General features: G+C 44.4%; 1 protein-coding gene across 1 annotated transcript; it reads left to right on the forward strand.

Annotated features, from left to right (window-relative positions):
- The first annotated feature begins 75 nt into the window (after positions 1-75).
- NRAS (NRAS proto-oncogene, GTPase) lies at positions 76-13,295 on the forward strand. Its single transcript, XM_084755744.1, has 7 exons — positions 76-225; positions 718-845; positions 2,359-2,537; positions 7,329-7,488; positions 8,741-8,864; positions 9,303-9,344; positions 9,424-13,295. Exons 2-5 carry the CDS (start codon positions 735-737, stop codon positions 8,858-8,860), a joined length of 570 nt encoding a protein of 189 aa, XP_084611870.1. The 5' UTR covers positions 76-225; positions 718-734; the 3' UTR covers positions 8,861-8,864; positions 9,303-9,344; positions 9,424-13,295.
- Positions 13,296-13,338: the final 43 nt, after the last annotated feature.

Consider the following 13,338-nt stretch of genomic DNA (forward strand, 5'->3'; position numbering starts at 1 on the left):
GGTGGGAGGGGCGGGACTGGGTGCGGCCGCCGTAAGACTCCGAGGTCGCGGGCCCACGTGGCTGGGGCGGGGACTCGGGCGCCTTAGGCGCCTACTGATTACGTAGCGGGTGGGGCCGGAAGTGCCGCTCCCGGGTGGGGGCTGTTCATGGCGGTTTCGGGGTCTCCAACAGTTTCCCAGGTGAAGGTCCAAAAGCCACCTGAAACGGGGTCACCGGAGCTTGAGGTAAGGCTCCGACCCGGCTAGCGCCGGCTTTTTACAGCTTTGTACGCCTGGCGGGTACGGGAAGACGCAGAGGCTCGGCGAGCTAGAGACAAAGGCCTGAGTTGGGGACCCGGGCTGGCAGTAGCCCTCTGTCGGGTCATCTTCGGAGCCGGAAAGGGGTGTTTCGGGAAGTGGTCGTGCCCAGCGGACCCCAGAGCTTGGATTTGCAGGAGGAACAGGAGAGGCGGGGGTGGGGGGTCCTTTCCAGTAGGCTGAGGGCGGGGCCGAGCACAATTGAAAAATAGACGCGGGTCTTTAATCCAAGAATCTCTGGTCCGCACCCACCTGCAAGTATTTTTGTGTTTCTGAATCACTTTGAGGACTTAGTGGAAGGCCACGTGTAACGAATGGATGCCTGTGAAACGTAGTTTAGTTAACTCGTTATAGAACCGCTTGAAGTACTTACTGTAGGTTTGGCTTGCCGGTTTAATCATAATTGCTGCTTTCCTACAGGTTCTTGCTGGTGTGAAATGACCGAGTACAAACTGGTGGTGGTTGGAGCAGGTGGTGTTGGGAAAAGTGCTTTGACAATTCAGCTAATCCAGAACCACTTTGTGGATGAATATGATCCCACTATAGAGGTGAGGCCCAATCCCCTGCCTGGCCCTCAGCCTCACTTTTGGCTTTCTCCTACCCATATTTGCTCTTTGAAAGTAAAGAGAAGGGTTTGGTGTGGTGGCACACGCCTTTAATCCTAGCACTCGGGAAGCAGAGGCAGGCGGATCGCTGTGAGTCTAGGACAGCCAAGGCTACACAGAGAAACCGTGTCTCGAAAAAACAAAACAAAAAAACCCAGAAAAAAAAAGATTTTCTTTTGAAAGTACAGTTTTTTTGTTTTTGTTTTTGTTTTGTAACAGTTTGCAGTGCTGTTTATTCTATTTCTTCTTAAGCAAGGAAGAGATTTTAGGAGATCATATAATGGAGACAAAGCTCTGGGTAGTCTTCAGTCTTCATTCTTGATCTAGTCCAGACTGAGTTCGGATAGGAACAAGTGGAGATTTTGAGTCATGTGCCTCTGCAGTTAGTTATGGAATAATGTTAAATTTTAATCACCTTGCTGGGCTTAATGGTGCAGGTGTGTGCAGGCTCAGCATTCGAGAGGGTGAGGGAGGAGGTTCCAAGGTCAAGGCTTGCCTGAACTACTACTGAGACTGAGACCCTGTTTCCAAAACACCAAAGAATTTTTTTTTTCATGTGTAAATCTATTCTACCACCCAGGAGTGTAAGACAAATTAGAATGTTTCACAGGTTATATTATAATATATTCATGAAACAAAATATAAGTACATTTCCAGTGCCACAGATAAGGCCTTCTAAATGTAGAATATTAAATAATAAAAGTAAAATTATGACATAAATCCATATTAGACATTTCTGGGGTTTGTTATTTTTCTCTCCTTTTTTTTGGTTTTTTGTTTGTTTGTTTGGGTTATTTTTTGGGGGGGTTATTTTTTGGTTTTTTGTTTGTTTGCTTTTTCAAATTAGGGTTTCCCTGCCTGTCCTGAACTCACTTTGTAGACCAGGCTGGCCTAGAGCTCACAGAGATCCGCCTGCCTCCATCTCCGCCTCCTTTAGTACTGCCATTACAGACATGCAGCACCATGCCCTGCTTTGTTATTTTTCCTAATGATTTGGGGTTTGTCGTTTGGGTTTCTTTTTTTGGAGCGGGGGGGGGGGGCAGGGGGGGGTTGGTTTTTTTGTTTTGTTTTGTTTTGTTTTTTTGTTTTGTTTTTTTATCTTAACCTCATAGCCCAGGCTGGCTTTAGGTTTTGTTTTGTTTTAGAGGCAGGGTCTCAGTGTACTACCCTGGCTGGCCTGACACTTGCTATGTAGACAGGCTGGCCTTGAACTCAACAAATACCAATCCACCTGCATATGTCGTGTGTGTGTGTGTGTGTGTGTGTGTGTGTGTGTGTGTGTGTGTGTGTGTGTTCGTTTGTTTGTATTTGCTGTTTATGCTATTAGCAGTTTGGGGGCAAGTCACATAGTCAGGCTTATTTTTTCCTGGGTAATTACATTCTTCTGGTTTTAAATAAAGACCAAGCCTGGCCTTGTCCCTACCACCACCACTTCCTCATCCTTTCACATTCCCAGGATTCCTACCGAAAACAAGTGGTGATTGATGGGGAGACCTGTCTGTTGGACATACTAGACACAGCTGGACAGGAGGAGTACAGTGCCATGAGAGACCAGTACATGAGGACAGGAGAAGGATTCCTCTGCGTGTTTGCCATCAATAATAGCAAGTCGTTTGCAGATATAAACCTGTACAGGTACTGGGACTATTACTTCACATGTGTTCTGAAGCTTTGTTAAAGTATGTGGGCTTAGAAAACATAAAACTTACAAGTTTCGATTACAGTATTTGTGGATGTGGGGATAAGTGTGCAGTGGTGGCGCACGCCTTTAATTCCAGCACTCGGGAGGCAGAGGCAGGTGGATCTTTGTGAGTTCGGGGCCGTCCTGGACTACAAAGCGAGTCCAGGACAGTCAAGGCTACACAGAGAAACCAAAAAACTAAAAGAGACTCTGTTTATCCCTGTTAGCAAATGTTGGTATTTACTGTGCATAGAGTGCTGTTATTGTCCTAGTCATGAATGAAGCACGCCGCTGAGTACAGTACAGATGACCTCATAGAACTGTACAGGTTCAAAGCTAGGTGACCCTATGAATTCTAGTATGACATTTTTATTGATTTATTTTACATTTTTGAGACAGGATGTCGCTAAGTATCCCAGATAGCCTTGAATGTATAATCCGCCTCCCTAGTGTTAGCTTTACAGGTGTATGCCAGCATACTCAGCCAATATTCATATTTTTCAGAGTCATAGAGTTTAGAGGTGGTTTATTGGATTTTCAGAGTTATGATAGCTTTCTTTTTATTTATTGTTTTGTTTTTATAGACAGGATTTCTCTGTGTGGCCTTGGTTGTCCTGGAACTCACTCTGTATGCCGGGCTGGCCTATGCCTCCTGAGTGCTGGGATTAAAGGCATGTTCCACCATTGTCCAACAATTATTTTTCTTTAGTAGCAGATCTAGACCCCTGAAACACCAGGCCTCTTTCTTAGAACGCTGTTCTGTCTTTAGGCGCTGTTTAGCTAAGTAACTTTAGGATAAAATAGTAAGTCTGTGTGTTTCTGTGTTGAGACTTATCATAAGAATACCTCCTTTAGGGCTGCAGAGATGGCCTAGAGACTAAAAGCACTGGCTGTTTTTGAAAAGACCCAGGTTCAACTGCCAGCCCCCACACTGGGGCCCAGCTCCATCGGTAACCCCAGCACCCACACTAGGGCCCAGCTCCATCGGTAACCCTAGCACCCACACTGGGGCCCAGCTCCATCGGTAACCCTAGCACCCACACTGGGGCCCAGCTCCATCTGTAACCCCAGCACCCACACTGGGGCCCAGCTCCATCGGTAACCCTAGCACCCACACTGGGGCCCAGCTCCATCGGTAACCCTAGCACCCACACTGGGGCCCAGCTCCATCTGTAACCCCAGCACCCACACTGGGGCCCAGCTCCATCGGTAACCCCAGCACCCACACTGGGGCCCAGCTCCATCTGTAACCCCAGCACCCACACTGGGGCCCAGCTCCATCTGTAACCCCAGCACCCACACTGGGGCCCAGCTCCATCTGTGACCCCAGCACCCACACTGGGGCCCAGCTCCATCTGTAACCCCAGTTCCAGGCCATCTGGCACCTTCCTCTGGCCTCCCTGAGCACCAGGCACACATATACATAGATATACATGCAGCAAAAACATTTGTACACAGAAAATAAAAATTACAACTTTTGTTTGTTGTTGCTGTTTGCTTTATTGTTGTTGTTTGTTTTCTTGAGACAAGGTTTCTCTGTGTAGCTATAGCTGTCCTGGAACTCACTCTGTAGACCAGGCTGGCCTTGAGCTCCAAGATCCTCTACTGGGCTTAAAGGTGTTCACCATTACTGTCAGGCTTAATACATCTTTCTTTAGGACTGGAGAGATGGCTCAGAGGTTAAGAGCACAGGCTAGTGCCGGGATGTGTTGGCGCACGCCTGTAATTCCAGCACTAGCGAGACAGAGGCAGACGGATCCCTGTGAGTTCTAGGCCAGCCTGCTCTACAAAGTGAGTCCAGGACAGCCAAGGCTACACAGGGAAACTCTATCTCCAAAAACAAAAAAATAAAATCTTTTTTTTAAAAGAATACCTCCCCTAGCTGGGCGATGGTGGCACACGCCTTTAATCCCAGCACTCGGGAGGCAGAGGCAAGCGAATCACTGTGAGTTCGAGGCCAGCCTGGTCTACAAAGTTAGCCAAGGACAGCCAAGGCTACACAGAGAAACCCTGTCTCAAAAACCCCACCAAAAAAAAAAAGAATGCCTCCCTCATAAAATTGCCAAGAATAAACAGATTAATAGAAACTCAGACGGTGCTTTGTAAGTCTGCCTGCACCCTGAGTCCTGGCTTATTTTCCATATTTCCTCAGGATTCGGTGTTCTTTGTTGGTGTAATAAAACATTAAATTCAGTTTACCCTTGGTTCCCAAGAGGTGTGATTTTATCTCTGACTGAGCACTTATTCAAAGCATCTTGTAAAAATGTATAGTAGGAATGCACACCTTTAATCCCAGCACTTGGGAGGCAGAGGACAGTCTGGTCAACAGAGTGAGTTTCAGGACAGCCAAGACTACACAGCCGAAGGGCATTTGCCACTAAGCCTGATGACTGAGTTCAATCCCAGGATCCCAAAGAATGAAAGGAAAGACCTCCATCTTCTGCCCCCCACAAATGTTCCAGGGCATGTGTGTAGTCTAGCTAAATAATGTTAATATTTAGAAATAGGTGAAGAGGAAAGTCGGTTATCAATACCCTTTTCCAGCTTGAAACCCCAGTGACCTTCATCAGGCACACCACAGGAGTGATAGCTGTCTTGTGCATGCTGAGAACAAGTGACTTGCTCAGAGGAGTTCACTGACACCAAGAAGAACTTATGTCTGATCCTCACAGAAGGTTCTGCAACGTAAGGAACAGTAGTCACCCCACAAGGACATTCTCCAGGTGTTTAGTCCGGTTTACAGTTCCCTTCACACAGGCAGCTGCCTCTGGGCGTGGTGGTGCCTGGGAAGTTGATGAGGAGCATTGAGTGTTTCAGGCTGCCCATAGTAAGATCCTGGTATTTTGGGTTTTTTTTGGGGGGAGGGGGGATGTGATGGGGAGGGCAAAGGATTCTGACATTACACCAAAATAGTTCTGTAGATAGCCAGTAAGATGCAGTTGAGGTGTGTGACTGAAATCCAAGGGCAGAGTCTACGATGGTGCTGCGCAATGTAGTTATTTGACATTTACATCAAATTGAAAAATTAGTTCCTTGGCCACAGAAGCAACTGACAAAATGCTCAGTTGCAGACTAGTGACTATCATGTTAGATATCAGTTTTTATTATAACAAAAAGTCTTTCTCTAGAGAATCTAAGAATACCGGGCACAATGGCACATGCTTGTAATCCCAGCACTGCAGGGAGACAGGCCAGGGGACCTCTGTGAGTTCTAGGCCAGCCTTGCCTACAAAGGGAGTCCAGGACAACTGAGAACACAGAGAAATCCTGGAGAGAGACAGAGACACACACACACAGACACACTATGAGAGAATGACACTATCTAAGTCAATAACTAGTAGAATATACTGGGTTTGTAATGCTCAAAAGAAAACTTTGCCAGGTATGGTGGCTCACACCTTTAATTCCAGCACTCACAGAGATAGGCAGATCTCTGTGAGTTCAAAGACAGCCAGTACTATGCAGAGAGACTGGCTTTTCTTTTTTTTTTTTTTTTTTTTTTTTTTTGTAAAGCTATTTATGGGGGTTGAAGAGATGGCTCAGTGGTTAAGAGGACCCTGGTTCAATCCCCAGCACCCACGCGGCAGCTCACAACTGTCTGTAACTACAAGATCTGACACCCTCACACAGACGTGCATGCAGGCAGAACACCAATGCACATAAAAAATTTTTTTCAGCTATTTATAGCTGGGCATAGTGGCACAGACTTTTAATCCCAGCACTCAGGAAGCAGAGGCGGGTGTGTCGCTGTGAGTTTGAGGCCAGCCTGATCTACAAAGCGAGTGAATACAAGACAGCAACACTACACAGAGAAACTGTCTCAAAAACAAACAAGCAAAAAAGCTATTTATGATAGTTCCAAATCTGCACATGCCCGCATAGATACACATTTATGAAGAGCAGTTCTAGAATTGTCATAGTTTTAGATATTGTGTGCTTCCAGCTATAATTTTGTTTGGGGCCACCCATCTTAAAAAGTGAATGGATCATCTACCATTAAATAATTGTTAAGGGAACTTTTAAAAAATACTTAGGGGCCAGCAAGATAGCTCAGTAGGTAAAGGCACCTGCTGTCAAGTCTGACAACCGGACTTTGATTGCCCAGGGTTTATCTTTGACCTCCACTTGCATGCCATGGCACATGGCCACACACAAATAAGATAGATGTTAAATTTTTAAGTCAATCAGAATCCGTAAGCTCTACTTTTTATACATGCAAACTTAGTTGGCACTATTTGTATTGTCCAATTAAGCCCAGAGCCAAGCTCCTTGGAAAATCTAGGAGCCTAACAAGGACGTGTGTCAGTATAGAAGAGCCAGGTATTAGGAAGTGAACTGGTATATACAACCTTGTTATGACTGCTATACAAAGTCTAAACCGACGTCCGTAGCCTACAAAACTATAGTTTATGTGTGCTCAGGTGTGTAAGTTGAGTTATAGTAGTAAAAAAAAAAGGGGGGTGAGGGGCTCAGTGGTTAAGAGTGCCACCTGCTCTTCCAGAGGTCCTGAGTTCAATTCCCAGCAACCACATGGTGGCTCACAACCATCTATAATGTGATCTGATGCCCTCTTCTGGCCTGTAGGTGTACATGCAGACAAGCACTACATACATAATAAACAAATCTTTAAAAAAATATAAAAATAAAAGGACCTTGTAAATTTAGTGTTTTCTATTGCCCTACCAATTTACTCCTCCCAGAAAGCTTATTTTCCTTATGATCTGCTACCCTATTCTCTGTTCCAGGGAGCAGATTAAGCGGGTGAAAGACTCTGATGATGTCCCTATGGTGCTGGTAGGAAACAAGTGTGACTTGCCAACAAGGACAGTTGACACAAAGCAAGCCCATGAGCTGGCCAAGAGTTACGGAATTCCATTCATTGAAACCTCAGCCAAGACCCGACAGGTATGCTAGAGATCTGAGCAAGTGCGAGGGTTTGTTTAAGGTATTTGATTGGTCAATAGTCTGTTCTTTGTAATGGTTTTCAGGTAGTGGTTTTTGTTTGGTTTTAGGTGTTTGTTAATCTTCTGCACCGTGCTACCCCACCTACCTCTGCCCCCCCCCCCAAATAACAAAATACTATTCTACTGTGGGGTTGTTTGTATGGGGAGGCGGGTTGGTTTTTTCAAAACAGGCTTTCTCTGTGTATAGCCCTGGCTATCCTGGAACTCCATCTGTAGACCAGGCTAGCCTTGAACTCACAGAGATCTGCCTGCCTCTGCTGGGATTACAGGCAAGTACCACCATTCTCAGCCTACTGTGGAATGTCGCGCGCAGCCTTCGCCGACAAAGGAGACGCAGCAACTCAGGATTCTTCTGACGGTGATTTTATTGTTACAGCTCTTCTTGATTGCTACAGCTCTTCTTGATTGCAGACGGAGAGAAAAGGACCTTGCCCCAGAAAACCCGCGGCTTATATAGGGAATATAGGGGCGTGTCCTCTTTTGTCATTGGTGCTCCAGAGAACACCCAATTAGCATATTGTTGCGCAAGCAGGTGACGTCATTGCGCATGCGCACTGGCCACAAGGGCTTTCCAGGAGACAGGGAACCAGCGCCGGCTCCCGACAGTGGAATTTTTATTTCTGCTTTAACGGGCTCAGTTCTTTCTAGTGAAAAACATTTTTTAAGATTTATTTCTCTTTTATTACGTATACAGTGTTCTGCTTTCATGTTTACCTGTAGGCCAGAAGAGGGCATCAGATCACGTTATAGATGGTTGTGAGCCACCATGTGGTTGCTGGGAATTGAACTCAGGACCTCTGGAAGAGCAGGCAGTGCTCTTAACCTCTGAGCCCCCTCTAGTGAAGAACTTTGACTAAACATCCTTGAATCCTTTTTCCATCAGCACTCGCCACTGCTGAGGACTTAACCCTCCTGAAGGGAGTCCTCATGTTTGGTAGTTCTGTTCTGTGCCCCACCTTGCCTCTTTCTCTTTGTTGGACTATCTTTGTGTTGTTGTTTGTTTTGCAAAAACATGCCATTTATCAGCCATTTATCAATGTGATCCCCTAGGATTGCTGCATTTAGTGTCTTCTTCCTAAGTCACCCTAACTTATTGCCTATTAATTTAGCATCAAGACCACACAGGGAGGTGTGAGAGCTTACAATGTGGACTGTGTCCGTTGTTTTGTTTTAAATCCTTTTTCTTTGACTAGGGTGTGGAGGATGCCTTTTACACACTAGTAAGGGAAATACGCCAGTACCGCATGAAGAAGCTCAACAGCAGCGATGACGGCACTCAGGGTTGTATGGGGCTGCCCTGTGTGGTCATGTAATGAGGTGAGTGTGTAGGCCTGGGTTGAGCTGCATCGCCTACTTAGCATTAGGCCATTCAGATAGTGTGAGCACTCCTGTCTGTTGTAATTTAAATGAGCGTTTTCATGTATTTGTAAATAAAAATAATCCTGGGAGCTGGAGACCTAGCAGCTAGGAATAATGACTGTTCTTCCAGAGGCCCTGACTTTTTTTCCAAGCGTCCAGCGTCAAGGGGTCCAGTGCCCCTTAGCTCCTTCTGGCCTCCAGAGGCACCTACGTACTCCGCCCCCTCCTCCCCAACAAATATTAAAAAATAAAATCATTTCCCCTCGTGGCACCCTTTCAGAGAGTGCTGAGACCTAATTTATTCTTTCAGCACTTAGTATTAGGAATGCTTGTGAAGTGGACAAGAGTTTGAAGGTTTGCGGTATGGAGACTAATGACACTGTTCTTTTTTTCTAGACCCTTTGAAAGTTTATCATCAGAAAAGAGCCACTTTTCCAGGTAGGGCAAGTTTTGACATGTGTTGGCTTTACACTGAGTTTCTTGTTCTAGTTTCTCATACCTCCCATCTCTGTTTCAGCTGCACTGATACCCTGGTTCTGACATCCCTGGAGGAGACGAGTCCCTGCCACTCTCTGCATGTCAGAGAAGCTCCTGCTTCCCGCTTCCCTGACTCAGTAGATGAGCACAGCTGTCTAACTGAGACCTCGGAACAACTACCTCCTCTTGGCTGTCTGACCAGAGCCATGCCCCGGGTTCTCCCCTAGAAACAAGCAGGCCTGCCAGCTGCCTTTGTCCTCTGACACAGAACCAAACTGCAGACATGCAATTCAGTTTCTTAAGCTCTAAGGTAGCAACTGCTGGTGATTGGCCCCCAGCCCTACCCATTGAACTTGGTCTTGATAGTTCTGGGGGAAATGTTATAAATGACATGTTTTCCCAATAATATAATTCATTTTGCTGATTGGTTGGTTTGTAATGTGATCAGCTATACTCTATAAGCTGGCATCTGCTCTGTATTCATAAATGCAAGCATGAATACTGACGAGTCCCTCCTAATCTTCTCAACTGCATGAAATGAAATTCAGTCTTCACAACCAAGTGCCTTTCTCCTAAAAGTGGTCTGTAGGCTTCCCTTACGGTTTGTAGGCAGAATATATGTTTCAAGAACCATGACACAGGAAAGTGACTGTGAGCCATCTACCTCTGAGGGAAAGGTGTATCTACCTGATGGCAGATGTCATGTCTCTGTGTATGAACAGAGTTTTCCTGTTTGGGGTTCTCCCAGGAGAAAGATGGAACTGAAACAATTATGAGTAATTTCACTGAAAAAATTCATATAAGCTGGGTGTGGTGGCGCATGCCTTTAATCCCAGCACTCGGAGGCAGAGGCAGGCAGATTTCTGTGGTTCAAGGCCAGCCTGTGATCTACAAAGAGAGTCTAGGACAACCAAGGCTCTGCGTTTTCCTGTCTTGGGAGGGAAAAATCTTTTAAATTCTTTAAAAAAAATTTTTGGTAGGTTATTACCTATAAATACGTGTAATTTCTTTTAGCTTACTGATACTCTAATAGTCAATGAACTTCCATTTTAATCAAATTCGGTCATACCAGAAAGCTCTCTTTCTATAGTTAGTCAAATACTGTAAAAATTGGTATGTTGGAGCAGGTGTGGTAACCCATGCCTTTAATCCCAGCATTCTGGAGGCAGAGGCAGGTGAATCTCTGAGTTGAAGGACAGCCTGATCTACAAAGAGAGTCCAGGACAGCCAGGGCTCTATCTAAGAGAAACTCTGAAAAAAACAAAGGGGCGGGGTGAGAAGATTGGCAAGTTGTTATTATCTTATAGCTGTGATCAATGAATCTTCCAACCTCATATGGTTTATCATCAGACAGACTGTATCTTTGCAGCATGGTTTGTTGATAGCATGTATATATGGAGAGGGTTGCCCTTAGTCCCCTCTCACTGTTCTCCTTCCCTCGTTCTATAGGTTCAAGCACCCTGCAGGAGTTTGAATAATTATCTCAGTTGAGTAAACCATGGTGCTAATGGACCAGGGTCATGGTTTCAAAACTTGAACAAGCCAGTTAGCATCACAGAGGAAAAAATACATTTTCTTTCTACCCGTTACTCCTACTTATAGATTTTTGCCTGATGCCTGCTGTTAGCGCTACAAGGATAAAAGTTAGTGTGGTCCTATACCAGGACTGGAAACGTTTGGTGTGCTATGGGGTAAGCTTTAGAAGTCTTTACATTTTCAGACCTTTATTTGTAGCCACATGGAACTAAGCCAGAATTCATAGTCTGTCTCTCTCCCCTCCCAGATAAATGTTCTTTATACAGCTTTTTAAAGGTATTTAAACATGTTGATGAGTTAGGCTGCCAACTAACAAAGGCTTGTGCATTTTTCACATCAAGAGGCACCCTTTGCTGCTTGAGAATAGACTATAAGATGCCACTAATTGTTGGCGTGTAGAGGCTTAGTATTTCCATGTCTGGTAATTGATTGATAGGGTTTGTTTTTTATGCTGAAACTTAGGATATAACTCAGCTCAGTAATTCTAATGAAAACGTAAAGTAGGGTACCTTGATTGGAAACAACAAAATTACTTCCAAAATGGGCACTTTCTCTTCTGATCTTCTAATGCCTGAAAACCTGAGATCCTTGGGGTTTTTTTCTTTGTGACAGGCCCTTGCTGTGTAGTTCTGGCTAGTCTCAAACTCAAAACACTCTTCCTGCATCAACCTCCCAAATGCTGGAATTACACCACATCTGGCTGATGTATTTTCTAATACCAATTTTTATTGTTAGGCAAATTCCCCATCACCTTGAAGCTACTTCAGAAGAGGGGAGAAACGTAGACTATGCTCCTCAGTGCTAACACTGACATCATTCATTTGGGGCTTGCATTCCTAAACAGACTGCTGCCTTTTAGAACATTGCTCAGTCATCTTCCAGAGCTACTGAGGCCAACACTTGGTCTTGTTTTGTGTTACTGTGTCTGTGTGACTGGTGATGTGCCCCTAAGATGTCTTTTAAACATAGTGTCCAGCTGGGAGAAAGGTGCTCCTTTTGACCTCTTTTGGCCATATGCCATATATATATATATATATATACACACACATACATACATACATACATACACACACACACTATAGACACACACGAAGTATATGTCTATAGTTGGTTTTCAGTATGTTCTAAGCACAGAGGTATACATATGGAGCCTTGTGACAGGACCTTGCTGTCAGGCTTCAGATGCTCCTAGTAGCATATGTCCCACAGGGTACAGGTTTTGGCACAACAATGACACACTTAAAAGCTGAGAAAGTCCATCTGATGTGGTGTCAAAGTGGTTTCGGAGTGTGTGGTTACTAAAGATAGTTCTGGTTTACCTCAAAGTCACAAAGCCTCTCTTCCTGAATTTAAGTGCCTGGCCAGCTGTCACAAGGAGCATGTTCCTGTGAGGCAGTTAGTTATGTGGAGCTTTATTCACAGGTTGGACAGTATGGAAATGATGTGTTCTGTCTAAGCTCTGACAACGAAGCTTGAAGACCTATCAAATGCTATTGTCCCAGTACTTAACAATGTGTGGGTTAGTAACTCCATACTTTGTCTCCTGGTGTTCCTGTAGCAGTGCCATGTGTAAAGTGGATTTGGGCTTGGTTTTGTTTTGTTTTGTTTTGTTTTGTTTTTATTTTTGTTTTTTTGCCAGCCACCTGTAGAATCAGCCTTTAAACTGCTGTGAACTCTTTCATGACTTGAACATGAAGATAGGCAAAAAGCTTTGTAAGGGCAGGTGTGTGTTTCCCCATTCCAGGACGTGTGAACCTAGACCCAGCTTCCTTTGTGTTTAGTCATAAACTCTCAAGCTGGCAGCTATGACCAAGGATCAGAAAATGGTGCGTTCCACCTCGTGTAGTTATCTCTGCTAATTGTGAGAAGCAGAGTTAATGATGGAAACCGTTTTGCCTGTGTGGTTTCTATTAAAAAGAGAGAGATGACAATTCTTGGACATTAGTTTTTATTTTGCTATTTCTTTAAGCTGATATGCCACACAATTATTGTAAGGTATTTGTTTTTTATAAAAATTGTTTTAAGAGTTCTCATAAGATTACTTATAGATAGTTTTAAGAATACAGCTGGTTTTTAAAAGTCTGAGTACTGCTCTAAGCAAGTATTTGATTGAACTCTGCAGAGAAGGGAGGGTGGTGGAAGTTGTATGACTTTGTATTTCTGTGCCGTCAAATATAGGTCAGAACATCAACTGTGCAGTCCTGCTGTTTAGATGACAACTATTGGCCTCTGTGGCCCTCAGTGAAGGGGCTGATATTTTAAGTTGACTGTTTTATTGTAAATTAACCCATTCTAACTTTTAAAAACTTGATTGACTGTTTTCCTTGTTAAATAATTTTTAAAAATAAAAAACTGGAAGTTCTTTGCTTAACTGTATTTCCCCCACTGTCTTAGTTACGGTTTCTATTGCTGTGAAGAG

This window comes from Acomys minous (assembly GCF_964271855.1).
Source record: "Acomys minous genome assembly, chromosome: 14".
Classification (NCBI taxonomy): Eukaryota; Metazoa; Chordata; class Mammalia; order Rodentia; family Muridae; genus Acomys; species Acomys minous.

Bases quoted from the DNA above. Each gene is read 5' to 3' on its own strand.
- NRAS (XM_084755744.1), top strand. From the start codon at position 735: ATGACCGAGTACAAACTGGTGGTGGTTGGAGCAGGTGGTGTTGGGAAA. The intron at 2,538-7,328 runs GTACTGGGACTA...TCTCTGTTCCAG, and splicing joins GCAGATATAAACCTGTACAG to GGAGCAGATTAAGCGGGTGA. The intron at 7,489-8,740 runs GTATGCTAGAGA...TTCTTTGACTAG, and splicing joins CCTCAGCCAAGACCCGACAG to GGTGTGGAGGATGCCTTTTA.